General features: G+C 46.0%; 1 protein-coding gene across 2 annotated transcripts; it reads left to right on the plus strand.

The window, feature by feature from the left end:
- The first annotated feature begins 833 nt into the window (after positions 1–833).
- On the plus strand, positions 834–20,381 carry MYLIP (myosin regulatory light chain interacting protein). 2 transcript variants are annotated; one of them, XM_032861605.1, is made up of 7 exons: positions 837–1,055; positions 2,165–2,355; positions 14,259–14,444; positions 15,707–15,904; positions 16,369–16,533; positions 17,431–17,851; positions 19,435–20,381. In XM_032861605.1, exons 1-7 carry the CDS (start codon positions 969–971, stop codon positions 19,522–19,524), a joined length of 1,338 nt encoding a protein of 445 aa, XP_032717496.1. In that variant the 5' UTR covers positions 837–968; the 3' UTR covers positions 19,525–20,381. The 2 variants fall into 2 exon arrangements, with proteins under 2 accessions (XP_032717497.1, XP_032717496.1); XM_032861606.1 differs by lacking the exon at positions 16,369–16,533 and having other exon boundaries at positions 834–1,055.
- The last annotated feature ends 3,679 nt before the right edge of the window (positions 20,382–24,060 follow it).

Here is a 24,060-nt window from a genome sequence, read left to right on the forward strand (position 1 = left end):
AAGGGCTCAATTAACGTTTAATGAATGAATGACGCACGAGATAGGATGCACCACACCAGAGAGGGCCTTAGGGCCCTGCAAGGCGTTCCGGTTCCGCACAACCAGTAAACAGAAGCCTCCGGAGAGATCTATACAAAAGCTCTGGACCAAGCTCCTCGGCTCAGCGGTCAACGGCACAAACTTTTATACTCAGATTTTGTTTTTCAGCTGACGAGGTCCAAAATGAGGAGCAACCGTCCCTCCTTCCAACCACCCGCTGTGGCAAACCTCCGGGAAAAAGAGTTTGCAGTGGGCTTGGGGGCGGCTCCCTGGGCTCTCCGCGTGCGCCTCTCCCGAAGAGCGTTCTCCCAGCGATCCCAGGCTTGCCGGGGACCCGCGGCGGCTCCGAGGCGCGGAGTCACTGTCAGGTCCAGCCCGACCGAGCGCGACCCCGCCTCGGAGCCCCGGGCTGCCGCCGGCTCGGAGCAGCGTCGCCCAGCGGGCAGAGGCGGCGGGCGCGTTCCGGAGCCGCCCTGCTCCCGCAGCCCGCGGCGTCCGCAGGCGGCCCCCTCGCGGGGCGGCGGGGAGAACTCGGCGGGCGCTGGCAGGTCGGGCCGCGGCGCAGCCGGCGCCGCTATTGGCTGGCCGGGCGGCGGCGGAGGGGCGGGGCCGCCGTGATTGGCGGGGGCCCCAGCCGGAGGGGGCGGGGCCACTATATCAGAGGAGTCCCTGTCGCGCCGCAGGCAGTCGGGCTGCTGGAGTGCGGCGCCGCGGCGGAGACCCGGGCAGCCGGTGGGCGGGCGGGCTGGCGAGGGGGTGGCGGGGAGGACGGCGTGGGGGGCCGCGGGGCGCGGGGCAGCGGACTGCGGCGCTGCAGCCTCCCGAGGGCCAGCCTCGCCGAGCCCGGGACTGGGTCTGAGCGGTGGCGAGGCGGCAGCCCCGCGCACACCAAAGAGGAGGCGGCTGTGGCGGCAGCGGCGGCCCCAGCCATGCTGTGCTATGTGACGAGGCCGGACGCGGTGCTGATGGAGGTGGAGGTGGAGGCGAAAGCCAACGGCGAGGACTGCCTCAACCAGGTGACGACGGGGGGCCAGGCGGGGGTGGGGGTCGGCTGGTCCCCCGAGGCCGAGGGGCCTCGCGGCGGCGCCAGGCTCCGGAGAGCGCGGCTTGCCCGGGGGCGGGCGGCGCTGCGGCGGCGGCCGGGGGGAGCGCGTCCCGGGCGCTCGGCCCGCGCCCCCTCCTCCGCGCGGCGGTGGGGCACGCGGTCCCTGCAGGCTGCGAGCGCGTGGGGGGGTGCCGAGGACGCGCGCGGCGGGCCTGCCACCCTGCCCCCCCAAAACCCCGCACTTTCCCGGAAGAAGGCGGCCCAGCACACCTGCCGCAGGTGTGTGCATGATGCCGCCTGTCGGGTCCCCGCGGGGTCTGGCAGCGCCAGCTGAGCCCTGAGATGAGGTGGCTGCTGGCGGTCGCAGGTCCCTCGGGTTGCTTGGCAGACAAGCGGGGCCCTCGTCTCTTGCTGCTTTTCAAATGGACCGTTCACCTGCACCTCCCCGTTTGCGGGGCTCGAGAGGACCATGGGTTTTGGTCATGCACACCGCTGCCTTTAAAGCACGCATTTCCTTGGGAGTCGAGAAGAGTGGTTCGAAACAGTGCATGTTGGTAGGACAGACAGCAAATTTGATCTCAAGTGGAAAGCTGTGCCCTCACACCCCCTAGACCTGAGATGTTTGCAAAACCTCTTGTAACAAGCTTAGCTGACACTTGTGGCGTGTTTCCTCAATGTGTTTGTTTTTTTGGAGTCCAGATGGTTAAAATTGTCCAGATAATCTGCCAGATCAGCTGTGCAGATTGTGCTGGTGGAGGAAATTCCAGTGATTGGAATAAGAGGGAAAATACCCTGTAGATTCCCTTCCTCAGCCTTTCTGGAAGGCTGCTTTTGAGGACATCTTTTTCTCTACTGCAGAGGACAGTGTCCTGGGTGATAAAGGAAACACAAGCCTCTCTATTGGTTTAGCAACACTGGGATCCTAGAACTTTGTTCTTACAGCTTAAAACAGGCATTGTAACACCTTTGTTGAACTTTGTTGAAAAGCAGGCAGGAATCATAGACCCAGATGGTGTCCTTGGGTTTGCTTGGACTCCATGGACCATTTCCTCATCCTTGTTGCCTTCATTTTTGTTCTAGGTGTGCAGGCGGTTGGGGATTATAGAAGTTGATTATTTTGGACTGCAATTTACGGGTAGCAAAGGTGAAAGTTTATGGCTAAATCTGAGAAATCGGATCTCCCAGCAGATGGATGGGCTAGCCCCTTACCGGCTTAAACTGAGAGTCAAGTTCTTCGTGGAGCCTCATCTCATCTTACAGGAGCAGACTAGGTAAAGTGACACCGAAATAAACCAATGTCAGACAGACCTTTGATTCCATTTAGAAAGGGCCGTTGCCCTTCCCCAGCGATGTTCACAGGCAAATGGTTTGATAGAGAGTGAGCTGGTTCGTAACTGAGTTTTCCACGGCCCAGCCCTTCTGTTGAGGTGAACAGTGAGCTGCCCAGTTGGCCTGCGGTGCATTTTCTAGCTCTTGAGGTTTTTCTTGTCTTGTAAACAATGAGGCAGCAGGGTTGAATACTTACAAACACTCCGGATCAGTGCCACAACGCAGGAAAAAAAAAAAAAAAAAAAAAAGGTTAAAACCCCAACTGACTTCCTGATAGCGGCATATAATGCCCGATAGTAACCTCTGCCTCAGCCGTGTTACTATAGGTCACTGTAGGCTATTCTAACAGAAAGCAGGAAACAGTTCCTCTTGGGTTGCTTAAACTTAGTCAACTTCTGCCTAGTGTCAGATTACAATATGCAGCAAAGCGCTCTGTCCGACTCAGAGCAGAATTGTAGAAGTTTTTAAGTTTCTTGTATACTTTGGTAAGAGAACTTTGTAAGGCCGGTGTAATCGAACTCCAACCTATAGATAAATAACACATGATTGTTGAGGTTGTTGAATTCATCTCTTTACTTCTAGAAAACCACCAGCCGTGGTAGACAACCGGAGCATGTTGTTTCCTTTTTCAAACAGAAAATTCTTTCTCCCCTGGACTGACTGTAATACTTCTCAAGGATGAGCCAAATTAAGAAACTGGCGTTCAGTATTTATTGCTGAAATGTAAGAGATCTAAATCATATAGCGGCATGGTACAAAAAAAAGAACAAAAGAAAAAACAACTTTTAAAAATAACAAACTTTGGATCTGAGTTCTAATATTTTTTCATAATCCTTTGGTTTGGAAATTTGCCATACATGTGAAAAACGTGAGCCTGACAATCTCAAGTAAAGATAAGTGAGCAAAATCCTTTAAGAGTGTTAGCATGTCATTTTATTTTTGTCCTCTGCTGAAGGATCAATAGAAACATATTTTGAAATACTGTTCATTTGAATTTGAAATGTCTGCTTTACCTTGTTACAGAACTTTATTAAAGGGTAAGGGAAATGTTCAATTTGTCTCTGGGCAAGCTAGTATATTGCATTCTTAGTGTTCCTGAAAATGTCTTGCAAAATATTCACATAATTGAATGTTTAAGATTGTTTTAGCTGTTTATATTAATCAGAATAGGTGTTGTTTGTTTGCTGGTTTGTTTTTTAACTTAAAGCTGATTCATGAAAGTTTCCACTCTGCACTTCAATGTGATAACTTGGAGTCGAGTAAGAGAAAAGGATGTGCGCGCGCGCGCGCACACACACACACACACACACACACTACAACATATTGGAATTTTCATTGCGTAGTTTTGCAATCCTTTGCAGATCTCTGGATGCAAATCTATTCGGATGTTACAGCTTTATTTTTTAAATCTGCAGAAGCTTTGAGGACCAACTACATCTCATTTAAACAATGGCTGCAGTCATAATAGCATGATCCAATGGTGTTATGAATGATTATAGACTTTAAAGTTTGCCACTGGATGGTCTTTACCTGTGCTTTCTGCAATTGAGTTAATAACCATTATTAAGTCCATTTTATTCATGCAAGAAATAGAGATATTCTGTGAGTTAGAAATTTCCTACTTTGTTGACTCAGTTGACTTTAACTCTTGAGATTCATGCCCAATAGCACTCAGAGAATATATACTTAGTTACCTAGGTAATTTTTGACTCTAGTTCCTTTTGAAATCTTATCAAAAAGTTAGCGTGACCTAAGCATTTGATTTGCTTTTAAAATATTGGTGAATTTTACTGGTTTTTCATGGGGTTGTCCAAAATACAGAATTTGAAGAAAATGCCACCTAAAGCATAGAGCATTCTGCTTTAGTAACTAAAGTGATTGTAATTAACATTTGTACCTTTTTATTAGGATCATAAGTTGTGCTGGATCCAGTATAGTTACAATTAGCCTTGTTTTTATGTGCATGTAACTCTGGAGCAAAAATACTGATTTTCTCTCCCGTCATGTCAGTCAGATAAAGCTAGTTGGTAAACTTTTTGATGTTTAATAATTCGTTATAAAATATTTATATGAACTCCTGTAAAAATAAAGTAGATCTGTTTACGTGGTTTGTAAACCTAGCTCTTCCAGTCCAGTTATGAGCTGTGATTTTTCTACCATCTCAAAGTCAAGTCAGGAGGGGACATTTACTATACTGAAAGTGTCTGGATAGTTTATTAAATGGTTCTGAACTATCCTGGCCAAATTGGTCTCTGTGGAGAATTAAAGTAACCTACTCACTGTAGAGCTGCTCGAAGTGGGGGCAGTGAATGTCTTAGTTTGCATCAGATTAAGGAGGCAGCCAAAGAAGGGCAAACAGGAAGGCCTGTTGGTAACAGGAGAGTGTTGGGAGGGGAGGGGGGCAGCAGTGCTGCATTCTAGGTACAGCTCTGCCCCCAACTATCAGAGTGTCCAGACTTCCAAGACTGAGCCAACCCTGAGCTGCTTCTCAAGTTGAAAGCCCAGGAAGAGTTTGTCTCTAAAAATCCTTTCTAGCAGTAATTTTTTTTTCTTTGCTTCTGCTTCCTGTCTATCTTATTTTCCTCAATGTTTTCCTAAATATATTTTTCTGAAGACCCCCCCCCCAAAAAAAAATGAAGGAAGAGAAACCATATCAAGTGTCTGCTTAGATTGATACAGTTAATCTGGTCTCTGATTTGGCCCAATTTTAGATTTGGTTCTTTACCCAGATTATTATGTTTGGCTTTGAAGGTGGTGGCAGGTTTGGGGGGGGGGGGCGTGTCTGGAAAGTAACCAGAGAGTCTGGTTCAGACTCAGCTGGTCATTTCAGAGGCAGAGACAAGCAGGTATATCTGCAGATGTTTGCCATGCTGTGCATTAAAACTAAAAGTGAAACTAATGTATTCTGGAGGTAGATCTGAAATAATAATGATCTTTGAAATTCTTGCCTTTTAAAGTCTCTCAGTTATTCACAGGAATTGAGACCAGATTTTGTCAACATTTTCAAAGCCAGAGATTTGAGAATTACATGCTTCATCTTCAGAGATGGTGATTATACTGCCCACTGCCAATAAAATCTTTGTTTCTCCTGACTTTGCTACATTTTAGCAGAGTTCTGTGATCTTTGCTAGGGGCCCTCCCACTCGTCCTTAAGACTCATCAACACCTGAATTCTCTTTCCCAGAAATCAGCCTCAGTACAAGGGTTCCATTAGTCCTGAACTGTGTCCTTAAGACTCAACACCTGAATTCTCTTTCCCAGAAATCAGCCTCAGTACAAGGGTTCCATGAGTCCTGAACTACATGTTCAGAGAAATGCTGTAATCCTGAACGTTGAATTTCATCAAGATTTCAGCCATGCGAGCAAGTGGTGCTGAGTTTGACTCCACTTGTTAAATCCCGCCGTCCTCCATTGCTCCTTGGGAAAGACTTTGCTGGGTCTGCCCAGGAGATTGCCCTGTCCCAAGACATCATGTAGCTTTCCTTTATAGCATCTAATGAGCGTATAACACTACCATTTACTTATGTGACAATTTGTTTATTGTCAGCTACTCTAATAATTTAAATTCCATGAAGCAGGGGGCTGATCAACATTGTATCCCCAGAGTCTACCAGGTGTCTGGTGCATAAACATTTGTTGAATCCATGAATTAAGAAATTAGAAATAAAAATGGGGTTAACAGATATTAATAATATAAATTTTCTTCCAGCTAGTTTACCAGTTTGCTTCTATAAACTGAAAAGTTTGAGACAATCTAAAAGAAATCTCAACATTAAAAAATGTTTTGTAGTGATTACTGTCTGTCAAGAATCTTCTCCGTGCTCGGCATTCTTTTGCTTCCTTCCTTCACTCTTTCTACCCCACCCCAAGCCTTTTGTTTACTGTGGCTATTGGTTCTCATCTAAAATGAACTACCACTCGCCTGGACCTTTTATGAAATTCAGATAGTTTTCGAGCAAGAGGCTCTCTTAATCTAATTTTCAGCCAGTTTGTAGGTTCTGAGTACTTACTGAACCATGTGTCCCCTTTCTCCCAGCAAAAAATCACTTGGATGTCAAAATCCAGGGAAGATGGCCTCATGGAATCCACAAAGCAAGTGCCAAATGTAACCATGGGCAGAGTCCGCCTTCAGCTGAGGTCATGATCCTTGAGTCTCCAGGTCAAGTCCCACATTGGGCTCCCCGCCTGGTGGAGAGTCTGCTTCTCCCTCTGACCCGCCCTGCTCTGGTGTTTTCTCTCTCTCTCTCTCTCAAATAAATAAATAAATAAAATCTTTTTAAAAAGGTGTTCAAACCAAATCATATGGATCCTAGCCGGGACCTGTAATCATGTACAAAATTTTTCAGTACGTTGTCACTGTTGGTAAAGGCTGCTTAGCATAATTTACCTTTGTGGGGTTCAGAGTGGGTATGTTCTATTTATCTGCTGTAAAGGTGTCACTGTGTTTTTCATATCAACTCTATGCCAAAGAGTAGAATGACACATTCCTTTTCTTTTCTTTCTTTCTTTTTTTTTTTTTTTTTTTGTATGACCAAGGACAAAACAGGCTCCAGGAAAGAAAAACAGACTTTGCTACTGTTTTCAGAAAGTATTTAGATTTCTGAATTCTAATTTAACTATTAAGTCTTTCTTTTTGCACAGAGTATAGGATGTTTATAGGACTATATATTTTATTATAGCCACAGATCTCCCGTCTGGACACGTTCAAGTATCTTTATGAATTTCTCATACTTGTATATTTGCATGAAGTTTCCAAAGAACATTAAGAAATTGATTTTTTAGGTAACCAAAATGAACTTTTAATTTTAAATCTGTCATTTGAACTAAAAGTGGACTATTTAGATGGCACATAGGGTCAGACTCAGGGTGCCCAGTGACACACAGCTCTAGGTGAATGAGGTCCTCTCTCAGTCATGCCCCACTGTAGCCTGTTTCTAGAACTCTCCTGGATCTAACAGGACTCCCCACGATCCAGACCATTGGGAAAGATCTTATAGGGAACACATTTAAACTGCAGGATGGCCTGGGTTGTTCTTTGCCTGGGTCAGGTATCTGTTGTGAGTTAGTAATCCTATTTTTTCCAAGTGCAGATCTCATGCTTCTGGTAATCACTTCTGAGATAGGAGGTTTCCCTTCCCTTTCTGCCCTACCACCCCCACCCCCAACCCTGAGTCTTTTAACTGCTTTGGAATCTGAGGAAGAACAAATTCGTTCCATGGTTCCCATTTTCGGCTTTGAGAAGGATTTCCTTAAGCTGAATAGAGACCTGACTTGGTCATTATTTGGTCCTGACAGCTTCTCAATCACAAGCCTTCCATGGATTGTAGTAGATTTGATAGTTCATTTTAAGATCGGTAGCTATTCATTTGAATTCTGAACCATGACCAAAAGGATTCCCACTAATGTTATTTACTGAGCCTCTTACTATAAATATTTTCAAACATGTAGATAAGTTGAAGATTTTTACAGTGAACAGCCAATATCCTGATCTAAATTCTACTATTATAGTTTAATCAGCTTAATACACTTGCTTTATCACAAGTTTGTTTTTTGATGTTTTTTAGACTAAGTTGTGGGGAAGTATACTTGCCCCTAAAGACTTCAGTATGCATATCCTTAAGGAGAACTCTGCATTTGTCTACAGTTCTTTATTTTCCCTTTTGATAAGATATTTACATACAACAAAATGTGTAAATCCTAATTTTACCATTTGATGAGGTTTGACAAATGGATATGTCTGCTTAAACAAAATCCTTATTGAGATTTAGAACATTAGCGCCACTCCAGAAAGTTCCCTCATGCCCTTCCGAGGTCGGTCTCCGCCCTCCTTCCCCACTCCCGCCCCCCTACTGCACAACCAAGGTTGTGTGTTTTCCCAGCATGGGGTAGTTATGTCTGTCCTGCTTCACACAGATGGGATCATGTACCACATGCTTTTTTGTGTCTGGCGTCTTTTGTTCATTTTAATTTTTTAGAGATTCATCTTATTGTTAACATATATATCAGTGGCTGTTGCTTGCTAGGTAGCAGTCCATCGTGTGAATAGGCTACTGTCCATCCGTACTTGTGCTGGGGAACACCTGTTTTCCAACTATTCCCAGTAAAGCTGCTGTGGTCAAGTACAATCTCTTTTGTAGACATATATTTCATTTCTCTTGAGGAAATACCTCAGAATGGGGTAGCTGGGTCATAGAGGAGGTGATCATTTAGTTTTGTCAGTAACTACCAGCCCTTTCCCCAAAGTGTCCCACTCTGTCCTCCCACTGAGAGTCTCTGAGTCCTCCACATCCCTGCCAGGCTCGGGGGTGGGGGGGGGGGGGGGGGGGCCGGCGGCGGGGGGTTTGGTCATTGATAGGTCTCTTTTAATTAATAATGTTAAATACTTTATTCATGTGCTTATTGGCCTTTCCTATATATTCTTTTGTGAAGTATCTATGCTCGTCATTTACCCATTTTTACTGAGTTGTTGCCTTTGTTTTTGATCCATGCAGATTCTGCTATCTACCAGTTCTCTGTCAGAGACGTGTTTTGTAAATGTATTTTCTCCTGTGGCTTTCCCAGTTTCTTTTCTCTTCTTCTTTTTTTTTTTTTTTTTAAGTTTTTTTATTTATTGTGGTGCCTGGGTGGCTCAGTCATTAAGCGTCTGTCTTCAACTCAGGTCATGATCCCGGGGTCCTGGGATCAAGGCCCATATCGGGCTCCCTGCTCAGCAGGAAGTCTGCTTCTCCCTCTCCCACTTTCCCTACTTGTGTTCCTTCTCTCGCTGTATCTCTCTTTGTCGAATAAATAAAATTTAAAAAAAAAAAGATTTTTTTATTTACTGAGAGAGAGCACAAGCAGGGGGAGGGCCAGAGACAGAGGGAGAAGCAGGCTCCTTGCTGAGCAGGGAGCCCCATGTGGGACCGTTCCCAGGACCCTGAGATCATGACCTGAGCTGCAGGCAGACACTTAACCAACTGAGCCACCCAGACACCCCTTGCCTGTTTTCTTAATCCCTTTTGGTGAGTAGAAATTTTTAATTTGGTAAAGTCTGATTTATCCGTTTTTCTTTTTTATGATTCTTACTGTGTCCTGAGACACCTTTGCCTACCGCCCAAGGGATGGAGATACCCTCTCATGTGTCTAAGAGTTGTTACGGTTTTAGCTTTTACATTGAAGCCTAGGATCTGTCATGAACTGATTTTTATTTCAGTGGAATTTAAGACACGAAACAAAAAATGTATAGTAATTCTTTTTTTTTTTTTTTTTTTAAATTTGATGGTTTTTAAATATAGCTCGGCAGTTGGAGCTTGGTTTAAAATAAATCCGTGTGGTGAACCGACCGGCCCACTGACCTGAGGCAGGCACGCGGGGGAGCTCAGAGGGGGTCTGACTGGGTGAGAGACACACCGGCATCCCTGGCCAGGGTCAGTCAGTTCTGGGGGAGAAACACTGTTCAGTTGTTGGCATTGGAGAGTTTTTAAAAATCACTTCTTAGCCATTTTAAAGATGCTTTAGGCTTGTTACTCCAGTGTTGAGTCTAACAGCAAATGTGAATATAGTTGATTTACATTTGTGTCACAGAAAGTTCTTCAAAATGACGTCACCAGGAAGCTACCAGATCGCAGTGATTGAGTACAACCTCCCCTGTGATGGGCAGGTCAGCGACCCCTGTCGGTTTGCCAGAAAGTTCTGCTTTGATTATTAGGTGATTTCTTTATGAGACAAGCCAGTGTTCAGAGGACAGTTCTCTGCTCACAGTTCTTAAATGAACTCACCTTATTCCTTAAAGCTATGGAAAGGCATTAATTTTTAAAGTAGAAGAAATTTGAAGGACTTTGAAACAAAAATGCCTTAAGGATATGTGACTTTTTTTAATTAGAATATGGCATATCCTTAATATTTACTCCATTTTTTAAAATCTTCCATAATGACACAGCAGGGGTGAATTCATTTGTACCTGTGATGCAAAGACCCTAGTGAGCAGGAATGTTTCGCTTTTGAGCCTCCAGACTGATCCGCATATTGATGGAATCCATTTGCTTAATAACTGAGTAAAACCTGAGGAATCACACAGCCAGAAGAATGTTTAGAAAATTCAGCTTGAGCTTTTGTCTCCAGGACATATTCACAGATAGTTGCTTAAGACAAAGAATTTTTTTTTCCCCAAAGACTTTCTTTCTGTTTGTGATTCTAGCACATAGCCTAAAGCCAATGAGAGATGTCAACCACTTTTGATCTTTAGTTAAAAAAAATTTTCACTGGGGTGCCTGGGTGGTTCGGTCAGTTAAGCAACAGCCTTCAGCTCAGGTCATGGTCCCAGGGTCCTGGGGTGAGCCTCGCATGCATACTTCCCTGCTCGGTGGGAAGCCTGCTTCTCCCTCTGCCCCTCCCCTCTGCTGGTGCGCTCTCTCTTTCTACTCTCTCCCAAGTAAATAAAATCCTAACAATTTCATTGCAGGTATGACTTCTTTGCTCACATCTGCTTATTTTGATATGATTGGAAACCTTTCGCCCATTTTACAAAAAGGGATGGTGGGGGGCTAGTCCATGAACTAGATAGTTACAGAGCAAATGGTTCAAGAGAAAAATAATAGGAAAAAAAAAGTGTTTGATTCAAAATCACCCTGCGAACACTAGAGCCATCACTGGATTTCTTGTTGGAATGTGTCTCCAAGCTGTGCCACCGTCCCTGTTGGGAAGAGGGCATGAGATAATCTGCTGAAGGCTCACCGCAGCTGGTGACCCTTGTGGTCATTGCTTCCTTGTCTTGTTCTCCTCAAGAGCATCAACGTGTCCCCCAAAAACCAGTTTGAGGAGTTACCACAAAAGGGCATCATTCCTTCATGCTAAAGGCCCACCTGTTCCACGTAAAAAGGATCTATCAGATCGGTTCACCCTGTGACCCCAGGGTAGGGCTTGGCACAGAGGCAATGAATGACAAATATTTGTTGACTTCAAATGAAAAGATTCCCTGATAGCCATGAAACTGCAGAATACAGGAAGGGCCCTATCAGAAAGTTTACCTAGCGGGGAAGGGGAGGACTGACTGTTCTACTTACAGGGTATGCACTGCCGTCCAGCCTAGAAGGGGGTACGTAGAAAAGGCCAGTTGTCCTTCTGCTGCTCCCCTTTTGAAATGCTGACCCACAGGCTGAGAAAAGAGCTGCATGTGGTCTCAGACCCCTGACCACCTGTTCGTATTCTGTTCCTGCTCCTTTGCCTTTGACTCCGGCAGCTGCCTCTCTAGGAGCCAGCGTGGATAGTTCAGAAAGAGAACTTGGATCGATTTTGAGACTCTTGGAGGTGAAACATCACTCATGCAACAGAGAACTAGTCTCTAGGTTAATATAAAGAAGTTAAAAGATACCTGAGCAGTATTTACATGGAGAAGACTTGGTTTGTGGTGATGCCCTTACACTTGTTCAGCCTGTAATTTCTTCTTTACCATCACCATGTGTTCAGAGTTTTGTGTCCAACTGTTGGCCCTCCCGTAAGGACAGAGACAGGGATACGTCCACCAAGATGAAATTTACTGAACAGCCATTGAGAAAGCCTTGGACAGCTGAAGCAGTGCTGTACCACCATGATCGCATGGGAGTGCGAGCCCTCACTGCTCGGATAGCTATTTTAAAACAAGCTATTTCTGTGGTTATTTCTTTGCCCCAGTAGGGACCCCCTTCTCAGTTGAGTGGTATCAAAAATACTATAACAGATGTTTGGGTTAATAAAAACTATGCTTATCTTCTTTCCGTGCTCTTAGGCATTCTTACCGTGATTTCGTCATTGGGGCTTTGAATCCAGAAAAACCTGCAGTATTTGTCAGAGGCTGATAACTTTAAATATTTCTTTATCTTTTTAGAACACACAAAATGTTGAACTTAAACATCTCTTAAAGGAAGATTAGTGGTTCTTGTCTGCCTGATGTTATGAGACTGTCATAGGGCCCCTCCCCCTTGTACTTCTAGTCCAGCTTCTCTCTGTTTTTCTTATATTGCTCATGTGTCCCTTCTACCTAGGATGTCAGACATAGGACTAGTATATAAATAAAAGCATTGTTGATGGGGCACCTGGGTGGCTTAGTGGGTTAAAGCCTCTGCCTTCAGCTCAGGTCATGATCCCAGGGTCCTGAGATTGAGTCCCGCATCGGGTTCTCTGCTCTGCAGGGAGCCTGCTTCTTCCTCTCTCTCTGCCTGCCTCTCTGCCTCCTTGTGATCTCTGTCAAATAAATAAATAAATAAAAACTTAAAAAAAAAAAAAAAAAGCACTGTTGAGGACTGGAATCAGGGTATCCAGTGCAAGCGGGAAGCTGGGCGTATGAGCTGTATTCAGAGCAGTGTCAGAGATTTACTGCTGGTCGTAACTCATTTGTTAGTGGGAGGAATATTGTGGTATTTAAGCAAGTTTGAAAAGCTATAACAAGTCATCAAAGGAAGGTTATACCCGTACGTTTGCCAGAGTCAAATGTTATAACCTAGGCTGGTCTGACTATAGCGGTTTTAGATACTCTGTTGGGAATCTTGGGCAGTCTGGATTAACGGGCAACGTAGGTGGCATTTCCTGGGAGTTTCTAAGTCTGACACACCTTATAGGAAACGTAGCATGTAATATTGTATGCAGTTAGGACAGGCACAAATGGAATGGAACTTGAGGTCGGCAGACGATGTGGCTTTTATATCCATTCACAAGGTTCTCTGGTGCTCGAGACACTTGAGAAGTCAGCTACTGTGCAGCTAACTGTAAAAGTTAATTTCAAATACTGTGATAGAGAAATAAACAGTTTGCACATGATATGGATGAAAGAGTATCTCAGTGAGGGGACAGGAAAAATGCCCCTCAGGACATAGGGAGCAGCCAAGACCAGAGACACGAGGACATGAAAATGCTAGTTCTTTCCAGGAAGAGAAATTGTCCCTTTCCTGGGGGCATAGTTGGTGGAGGGAATGATGGGACATGTGGCTGAACGTTGGGGGCCAGACCCACAGAACCCGGATTCATGCCAATAGCATGCTTCCTTGGCAAACAGATGGGATCCCTTGAAGAGTTTTTGAGCTGACAAATGGCAAACTTATCCTAGAGGCAAGTAGCTTGGAAGGTGGATTAGCAGAGTCTAGAGAGATCGGCTTGGGGGAGAGTATAAATTCTCAGTTGAGAGACACAAGTAGGACATAGGAGGTAATAATAGGGAGACTACAACTGACTTTAAAGAGTTTGCAGAGATAGAAAGTAGGTAGAAACAAAATGTCAAAAGTGGGTCTATGGGTAAAATAACAAATAAGCCTCAGGTTTCCACTGGGAGAAAAAGTGGGTTTGGGAAGGAAGGCGGTGAGTCTGGTTTTGAACAAAGTGAAATTAGGATCCTGAATATCCCAAGTGGAGGTGTCTGTATTTGACATTTGAATATCATTTGAATATCATGCTTAGAGAAGTTGGGGCCAAACTAGAGATTTGAGGGTCATTTGAATAAAGGTGAGGAGCTAAGATATCAAGTCCACATCGAGATCAAGTTTTTCTCAAAATAATTTCTTTAAAAATTTTTTTAATTGAATGCAGAAACTTGTGTGAAGTTATTTTATATTCGATAACTTGAATGTTGCTGGATTTGTCTTAATTAGATTTGTTTTTGTCTCGGTTATACATTTTATTCTAGAGAAACTTAAGTTCTTACACTTATGTTGCCTTAATACTCATGATTTTAAAAACAAAAACAAAAACAAAAACGGCTCTTTAGTGGCAAGTATTTTCAGGGTAGCTTTTTAAATTACTGTGTTTTCCTTACCTAAAACGGTTTATGAAATTGCTAAGCAGGTTAAGCTTGATATCAAGCTCGTCCCCGGGATAACCTCCTTCTCACATGGCTCTGCAGGCATATCTTCTTCTTGCACATCAAGGAGACCCTCCTGGCCGGCCACCTCCAGTGCTCCCCGGAGCAGGCAGTGGAACTCAGCGCCCTCCTGGCCCAGACCAAGTTTGGAGACTACAATCAGAACACGGCCAAGTACAGCTACGAGGAACTGTGTGCGAAGGAGCTCTCCAGCGCCACCTTGAACAGGTGAGGCTGCCTTGGGGCAACCGTGTTCATACAGCTAGTGAATTTATCCGTATTTCCTGAAGAAAATGGATCTACGGTCTCTATACGGATAATTGGTAAGGCTAAGACTAGACCATTGCCCAATTTAGCCAGTTATTTTCCAAAGATTCTTAGCCTTTTCTTTGAGAAATTTACAGATACCAAACATAATCTCACCTAAATCAATGCCCTTTTATAAAATGCTATGGAAGAGGAATTTTTTAAATCTCTTGACCTCTGAAGGATACAGATTTCTTCAAAAGTCTATCACGTATGTTGGTATTTTCTTCGTCCCAGCAAGGATTAAATCAAGAGACCTAACGTGTCTTAGTTACCTATTCCTGGGGAATAAGTTACCCCAAACTTAGGGACTTATAGCAACAAACAGTATCTCTCCCTGCTGTGGGTCAGAAATCTGGCTGTGGCCCAGCTGGGTTCTCCATGATCTTTCATGAGGCAAACTGTTGGTGGAGTTCATTGCCATCCAAAGGCTCAACCGAAAGAGGGATCCCCTTCCAGGTTGACTCACGTGGTGTGTTGGCAGGGCCATCCTCCATTACCACACAGGCCTCTCCGGGGCACTGTTTCATAACATGGTAGCTGGCTTCCCCCAGGATAAGCCATCAGTCAGAGCAAGAGGGAACACCCAAGACCGAAGTCAAGTCCTTTTAGAACTTAATCTCAGACGTGAGTGACATCCCATCACTTCTGCTATGTTCTGTGCATTAGAAGTGAGTTGTGAATCCAGCCAGCCATTAACACAGTTGGTACACAACACTCGGGTGAAGGGACGTGTACAAGGGTGTGACTTGGGAGGTGGGGATCTTGAAGGACTGTGTTAGAGGCTGTCTGCGACCACAGATAGAATAAATCCTGCAGCCTTCAGTTGCAGATGATCTCATCAATCCCTTAAATGAAACTTACAAAGTAGTGTAGATACCTGTGTGTGTTCCTATATGCAAAATTTCTTAACGTATATTTCTAGAGATTTTCCATAATTCTTCCAGTTCACCCCATCTGGCATCCCCACTTGCTTTTTCTACTGAATATTGGACACTTGGGATCTGGAGTGGTGCCTCAGAAGTATTTTACAGTGAATTTGCTAAATATATGAAATGTCAATGCTACATTGCTTTGAGTTTTCGACATCCGTGTGATTCACTAGTGAAAATGATACTGATTTCTCTCTAAAGTCCACATCAGTTCATCTCTCCATATCTCTCTGCCCTTTTGGTGTCCAACAGCATTGTTGCGAAGCATAAAGAGTTGGAGGGGACCAGCCAGGCTTCGGCCGAATACCAGGTGTTGCAGATCGTGTCAGCAATGGAAAACTATGGCATCGAGTGGCATTCCGTGAGGGACAGCGAGGGCCAAAAGCTCCTCATTGGGGTTGGACCTGAAGGAATCTCAATTTGCAAAGACGACTTCTGCCCAATTAATAGGTAACCTACGTCTTACATTTTTATTGAGCCCAAAGCATGCATATCCCTTTATAGCTCTGCATAGGAAAATAGATCAAACCAGAAAGGGATTTGCTAGACACTTACCTTTTAGGAATCAGATGTTTCATTTTGGGCATGGATATTAATTTTATTCAGGCCTTGACAACCATTTAATTATTTTTTATTTCATTTATTTTTTTTAAAGATTGTGTTTGAGAGGGAGAAAGAGAGCGTGCATGAGCTGGGGGAGGGGCAGAGGCAGAAGGAGAAGCAGATGCCCCTCTGAGCGGGAACTCTGACCTGGGGCTCCGTCCCAGGACCCTGGGATCACGACATGAGCAGGGAGTGCAGTGGCTACTTACAGCCCCATACCAAGCGTCTCCTTGCCCCGCTGGGTCCCGAGCACAGCCCGTGACAGATCTCCCCTCCAGGGCCGGCTCACTTTTCTCTTCCCGGGTTTTCAGGATCGCTTACCCTGTGGTGCAGATGGCCACCCAGTCGGGAAAGAACGTGTACTTGACCGTCACCAAGGAGTCTGGGAACAGCGTGGTGCTCTTGTTCAAGATGATCAGCACCAGGGCGGCCAGCGGGCTCTACCGAGCAATAACGGAGACCCACGCTTTCTACAGGCACGTAGCGCCCTGTGCCCCACAACCTTAGCGTCGGTCTGCAGCTCCGGGTTTTCAGGTGACAACAAGGTCCCTGTGGTTTCTGGTACCATTGTGTCCGTGGATCTTGTGCAGGACTTAGGAAATCCACCGCTTTCGAACACTGGTCCTGCTCTGCTGTAGCACGGGGGTCCTTATCAATGTGGTCCCGCTCTCCCCACAGCACGTGCGTGGGAACGAGCTGCACACACACACCCCTGCTTCTCTGATCTTATTCCCTCACGGCGCCTCCTCGTTGGGCCTGACCCACAGCTGCTTTGCTCTTCCCCAGCAGGGTGACCTAAGTCGTCTCTGTGGGAGAGTGGCTACCGCCCCGCTCCGATTGCTCAGCGCCCAGGAAGGATTTTCTAGCCACACTGGCGATACCCTCATTTCGGAAGGTGCTTTAAAGCAGACTTGTGATTTGACCCAAATATGTGAGAAATTAAGGCTGAGAAATTTAATTGCAATCTTAACCTTTTTTCTGTTAAGATAGACATAAAAATTTTGGAGCAGAATGGAAAATTGGTGGGAATTTTTAGCATAAAGCCAGGAAAGAAGAACATGTCCTTTTTTTCTTGCCACGAGCTGTTTTTGACTGGAGCTCCTGTCCCCGGAGGTGGAGGCGCACGCTCACTGTCCTCTCCATTGACGGCTGCTTTATCCCAGGTCCTCTGGGGACACTGAAGAAACAGAGAGGTAGAATCATTGAAATGTTTAACACACATAACCCTGGAAGAATTTACTTTTGGGCATGCAGTAAAGAATACAAATGTCTGCTGACACGAATATTCTTAGGTACGGTAGCATCGGAAGGTCTGAATCATGGGAATGCCTGGGCTTACGGTACTGAAGCGGATGTTCCGTCTGTCCCTGCAGGTGTGACACGGTGACCAGTGCCGTCATGATGCAGTACAGCCGAGACCTGAAGGGCCACTTGGCCTCTCTGTTTCTGAATGAAAATATTAACCTTGGCAAGAAGTACGTCTTCGATATTAAAAGAACGTCAAAGGAGGTGTATGACCACGCCAGGAGGGCTCTGTACAATGCCGGCGTTGTGGACCTCGTGTCGAGAAGCGAGCACAGCCCTCCCAGCTCCCCACTTAAGTCCTCGGAAAGCAGCCTGACCTGCGCCAGCTGTGAGGGCCTCAGCTGCCAGCAGACCAGGGCACTCCAGGAGAAGCTGCGCAAGCTGAAGGAGGCCATGCTGTGCATGGTGTGCTGTGAGGAGGAGATCAACTCGGCCTTCTGCCCCTGCGGCCACACCGTGTGCTGTGAAGGCTGCGCCGCCCAGCTGCAGGTGAGGGGTGCTCGGCGGCCGCCCCTCCCCCTGCTCATGGTCAGTGAGCACCTGCCGGGTGCCGGGTGCGAGCCGGAATGCCCAGCCCCACCTGCACCCCGGGGTGGGGGCTTCCCGTGTGGGGACTTCAAAGGTACTGCTCTTGGGAAACACCCTGGATCAGCGCACTGTCTCCAACAGTGTAATTGCTCTAAATCGTAGACCCTTTCTAGGTTCTGGAAACGAGGCTCAGACTCACAAGGTAACATCTCGTGAGCGGGTGAGCCGGAGGCTAGGACCATTGCTCCCTGCTTCCTGACACTGAGGAGCAGTGTCTTTATGATTTACTTAAAATATTGGAAAAGAACACTGAGAATTGGTAGTTAGAGCTCACTTTCTGTTCCATGGAGGGATTGTCGGCCTTGGTTATTGGTGATTAATTTCCTCTTATTGCCGCATGTGCCTCCAGGGGGCATCCTGGATTGGCTCTTAGGTAGCAAGTCAAACTAATTTTAATATTAATACAATCAACAAAAGCAACTCACCTGTTTTCCTTTTTCGCACCTTACATTTTGCGCTTACAGTAATTTTTTCAGCATGTTGTCATTTCTAAGAACTGGTTGCTAAATGTCACTGTGGTTTTATTTTCAAATTAGCCCCAAACACTATCTAGTCCTTCAAAAGCTACTAATTTCGGAACTATTTTTATGGTTATATACTGAGCTGGCAGGACGCCTTTGTCCTTCCCGAGAGTAGATAATGAGTTAATAACAAGGAGTTTCTTCTCCAGGGACAGTAGGTCAAGGACTTGCCTTTCCCCACCTCCCCCCACCCCAGCCCCCCATGGGTGGACCCCCACACCTAATGCTCCCCTGTGGCTGAGGGAGGGCCGTGCTTGCTGAGAAGCCAGCTGGGGATATGAAGCTGTGATGTGGGATTCAGAGCAGAGCCAAGTTCATGGGCCACATGGCATCAGCCCAGCCGCCCTGGCCTGGGTCAGCCCCCTGAGCCAGGGACACCTAGACTCTGGAAGGGTCTCAGCTCTCCTGCATCCCACTGCCAGAGGGTTGCACTCTGCCCTTGCAGGGAGCGCAGCCTCACCACACAGCAAGAATTCCGTGCTAATCACTTTACTCATCGTGCCTGGGTTAGAATGGGACGAAAAACCTAATTATTTGCCTGCGGTTTGTACTTTTTCATAATATTTTGAATCCCTAGTAAGGTATAGACTTTCAAACCTGTTAGAAAGCAAAGATATCAGGGCGCCTAGGTGGCTCAGTTGGTTTCTCATCTGCCTTTGGCTCGGGTCACAGTCCAGGGTCCTGTGGATCGAGCCCCACATCGGGCTCCCTGCCTAGTAGGGAGCCTGCTTCTCCCTCTCCCCTTCCCCCTGTTCATGCATGCTCTCTCTCTCTCTGTATCAAATAAATAAATAAAATCTTTAAAAAGAGAGAGAGACCACAAAGATCTCTACCTCTTTAGATCTAGAAATAGTCACGGCCACAAGGTACATAGCAGAATGACTAGAGTAGGTGCCGCTCGCGAGCCCTGAACACACATACTTGGAGGCGTCCTAACGAGTGCCGTGGCCTTCTCTTTTGCAGTCGTGTCCAGTCTGCAGGTCGCGGGTGGAGCACGTGCAGCACGTCTATCTGCCCACCCACACCAGTCTGCTCAACCTGACCGTGATCTGACGGGTTGTGCCCTTCACGGGACGTGCCACGTTTCCACGGACCGCACTGCTTCTTAAATACACAAATGATGGATCGTGGAGAAAACAAAAAGCCCGACACGCCCATCTGCCATGCAACATTTAAAAAAGGAAGAAAAGGACAAATAGAGTTTTCCTCCCCGCCAAAACATACCACGTGTAGAGTCCGCGCTGGCGGTGGTGGGGCCGGGAAGAGTTCTGGACACAGACACGTTCCCTGGACTCACTCTTCTCATGATCCAGTTAGAGGAATAAGTAGGATCTGTGATGTCCGTTAAGTGGCAGCAGAGCCAAAAAGTGGGTACCTTTTAGGAAAGGATATTGTGAAGTCTCCTGATGTGTCCCGAGGTAAGTTTCCTACGTGGCAGCAAATTTTGTAAGAATTCGTTTTAAGAATTTACTTGGTTCTTTTTGTATGGTCGTGGAGCTCTGAACATTTTAATAGGAAACTTTTCTTAAAGAAACTGTCATTTTAATGTCATTTCTGTTTTTGTAACTTGCTCAAGAACGACTGGAAGGCAAACAGATGTCAAAGAGTCCATTCTGTGACTTTCAAAACGTTGACAGCCAGGTTGTCAGACATAAACCGGTCTGGCTAGTGGAAGACAGAGAACTCAGTATGCATGGCTTCCTTTCCCCCCTCCCTGCCCTCTTTCCCCCAAGTCTTTCGATTATAAAATGCTACCAGTCTGGTTATAAGATTTCTGTGGAGCAGTCCGCACTCCTTGGGCTCTTGAGTTGGTGGGATATTTTTTTGAAGTTGAAAAGGGGACACATGTTCCTCGGGAAGCAGAGCATTGCCTGCAGAGATGAAGCCTCACGATGTAGAACCCGGGGGGGATCCCCCACTTCTCCCCAAACCTCCACTACAGCTTCATCCCCTGGGGTTGCTTTTGCTCGAGCCATCAAGCCTTTTATAGCCTTATCGTAGGTATCTTAGATTAGCGTATGCTTTTTTTTTTTTTTTTTGGTAGTAAATGCTTAAGTATTAACTTCCGGTGGTCCCCTCCCTAGGTCTTTGAGGGGTTTTGAATTTCTTTGTTTCTACATTCTTAGTCACATTTTCCACTCCCACTGGGGCATTTTGGACGCTGGTCAGCTTGTGGGTTTTCTAGGACATCGGGACACCTAGATGACCTTATTGGGTGCAATACTAGCTCAGTGAAAGCTAGAAGCCTACACTGTCACTTTACTGAGATTTCCGAGTATACTTTTCATATTGCCTTAATGTAGCAGTAATGTGTTTATGCATTTGTTTCTTTGCACAGACATTTTGTCAAATATTAAAACTCTACTTTTTTATGGCACATATTAGCATATAAGCCTTTATTCCAAGAGGTATTTATTTTTTCACTTGTAAAAAAAAAATAATGTTTCCACATAAAGAACTCTGTTATATCCTAAAGGACTTCTGTCTTTTGTATTCAGGATAATAAAGACTTTAAAGCAGATGTGGTGTTTGTGTCTTCATGTTTCTTGTCATTTAAACCAGGTTTATTCACTAAAAAAAGGAGGAATGTCAATAACATCCCGCTTGGTACCTACTTTGGTCCCATACAGAAAATTTGAAAATGTTGAGGCTATCAGTCCTAATCGAGAACATTCATTCCGTGATTCACTCCTCTGTTTTCTGGTCCGGGGTTGAAATGTAGGTGAACGTGGAAGAAGATACATAAACGGATGAAATTTTTTTTTTAATTTTTTTAAAATTTATTTGACAGATCACAAGTAGGCAGAGAGGCAGGCAGAGAGAGACAGGAGGAGGAGGCAGGCTCTCCCCGCTGAGCAGAGAGCCCGATGCGGGGCTCCATCCCAGGACCCCGAGATCATGACCTGAGCCGAAGGCAGAGGCTTTAACCCACTGAGCCACCCAGGCGCCCCAAACGGATGAAATTTTAACACTGGGGACAGGACTAGAAAGCTACTGCAGAGGGAAAGGAATCGTGGAGTTGGAAGCTAACCATTTAAACTCAGGTGATGGCTGCTAAGTTAGTTGCCTGGTCGGGACAGGGGAGCACCTGTCCAGGTCCAAACAGTCACTGTGTCAGCGGCACACTCGAGGCCGCATTCTCTGCGACGCTGAGCTGCTAGGATCCGCCCCAGGCACGTCCGCTGGTGCGGCTCCGGAAGTGCTCAGTGCAGTCGGGAACCTGGGCATCGTGTATGGAACGGATGATTACCTGTAGCAGTGGAAGGACGTGATTTCAGCTGCGGCAGAAGTTCAGCCCTTGACCACTACAATTATTTCCAGAAAATGATCTTCTAAAAATTGAGAGATGGGGATTTGTTTTCTCCGATTCCTATGCCTAATCCTACCTTCCATCGCATTCTAGCAATGCTTGGTTCACGCCACACATGTGTTGACTACCTAGGTTATTAACGCTTGCTGGAAACCTAACAGTGGTCGAGTCGGGAGTGATCTGTCTTTTGCTTCATAGGGAGAGGTTCAGTAATACTGGAGTCGTAGGACACAAGCCCCGGAAGAGTCACGGCAGGGTCGAGGGGTTGAGTCACAATAAGGTGGTCATAAAACATGGCTTAGGTTCTGGGAAAACGTGAGTGCACTTTGAGAAGTGAAGAGGCACTATGAGCTTGCCAGAGGGCAGTGCGCGGAGGACAGAGATGGCGTGTATGGTAGTGAGGGGAATAAATCAGGGAGGTGCTCTAGGAGGAGGCCAGGCCAGAGAAGCATCGTGGTTTAGTATTTTCAGTGGGAGGCGTGGGTTGGCCTGGAGGAGACAGCCCTGGACAGGGTGCTTAAAAGACACAGCAGGGAGGGATAAATGGAAAGACAAAAGCCTCAGGAGGCTCTTCTGTCAAAAGACCTAAGTGGTAAGACTTGAACAAAAGAATTCTTTCACCTTTTTATTAACGGTTACAAAAATAAGAAATGGTTTTCCCCATCCTGCCCCATTCCCGTATGTCTGTATTTACCCCCTCATGGATGGGGACCCAAATGCGGTGCTGACAGATTCTGGGGTTGTCCCCTTACCTCTGCCCTTGCACGTGGAGGACCAGAAGTCCCATGGGTGACGGCTCGTGGGTAAAGCATGATCTCTTCCGAGAAAAACTTGAGAAATGCCCTGTAGGACAGAAGTTGGAGCAAATTTCCCAGCACAGACATGGGGGAAAGTGCGTGCCAGCAGTCACGGCAAGGATGCCGGAAGGAGGAGGAGTACGAGGGACACCTGGGTGCTGAAAGAGTTCAGAGTCAGCCACAAAGGCCAAAGTTCTGGTTTTGTTTTGTTTTTTAAGGATTTTATTTATTAGCAAACACAAGCGGGGTGGGGGGAGAAGTAGAGGCAGAGGGAGAGACAGACAACCTCACTGAGCAGGGGACCAAACACAGGGCTCGATCCCAGGACCCCGAGATGATGACCTGGACCGAAGGCAGACGCTTAACCCACTGGGCCACCCAGGTGCCCCATGACCAAAGCTTTTAATACGGTTCTTCCAAGCAATGGGTAAAAGCCTAGATGCAGTTTGAGCACAGTCAAAATCTGAGACAAAAGGAGCCGTTCTTGTCTTTCTTGGTGCTTTTCGTGTTTAATGCCTTCTCACAGAAATCCTAAAGTGTCCATCACTTTCATTCATGTTTGCAGAACCTCCTTGAAATGAGTTTGTTTGAAAACTGCAAGATATTGAAGAATTAGCCCTATTCCTTTTAAAATCGAATGCTAGGAGCCCGCAGACGACACAGACTTCACACGCCTGCCAGTTGCTTAAAGAAAATAATTCACCCCAAGCCAAAGCTAAGTGTCTCTCATTCATAAATTAGCTTGTGCTGCTGCGGAGGAGGAGAAGAAAAACACTTGTAAAGGTGCAAGTGGGCCCTCCATCAAGGAGTGATCCTTCTGGTTCACGAGGAAATTCCTATACATGTTTATGAAACGAAAAGATGAATAGTTCTAAGACCCAAAACAACATGTGCATATGTATATGTGGGTATAGACCTATGTACTACATACACATTACATATACACGTGTTCTCTTTTTTATTTTTATTTTTTTAATTTTTTTTAAGATTTTATATATTTATTTGACACACAGAGCGAGAGATCACAAGTAGGCAGAGAGGCAGGCAGAGAGAGGGGGGAAGCAGGCTCCCTGCTGAGCAGAGAGCCTGATGCAGGGCTCGATCCCAGGACCCTGAAATCATGACCTGAGCCGAAGACAGAGGCGTCACTGACGGAGCCCCCCGGGGGCCCCCGTATATATGTATTCTTGTAATTTTCCCTCATCCATCCTATTCATAAATCTTGAGATCACTGTAGACCGAGTGAGTTGGGGAAGCCTTTCTGAAGTAGTTAAGTTCTTCTTTGTGTGGAAGTATGTACAGAATTTAGAGCGGTGGGAGGGAAAACCAAGTGTGAGGTTGGAGAAGAGACCACAGATGCGAAGCCAAGGGGATAAGGGAATTTTAAGGAAGAAGCAGAGCGAGTTCCCCCAGAGCCTTGACCGCCTGGATGAAGGACTAGTGTGCAGAAGCTGTAGTAAAGTCTTTCTACATCTGCTGATT

The sequence above is a fragment of the Lontra canadensis genome, unplaced genomic scaffold (assembly GCF_010015895.1).
Source record: "Lontra canadensis isolate GAN:19392208 unplaced genomic scaffold, GSC_riverotter_1.0 scaffold21, whole genome shotgun sequence".
Lineage (NCBI taxonomy): Eukaryota > Metazoa > Chordata > Mammalia > Carnivora > Mustelidae > Lontra > Lontra canadensis.

Excerpts from the sequence above, each read along its gene's own strand:
- MYLIP (XM_032861605.1), top strand. The coding sequence starts at position 969 with ATGCTGTGCTATGTGACGAGGCCGGACGCGGTGCTGATGGAGGTGGAG. Across the intron at positions 1,056-2,164 it reads GCGAGGACTGCCTCAACCAG|GTGTGCAGGCGGTTGGGGAT; the intron begins GTGACGACGGGG and ends TTTTTGTTCTAG. Across the intron at positions 17,852-19,434 it reads GCTGCGCCGCCCAGCTGCAG|TCGTGTCCAGTCTGCAGGTC; the intron begins GTGAGGGGTGCT and ends TCTCTTTTGCAG.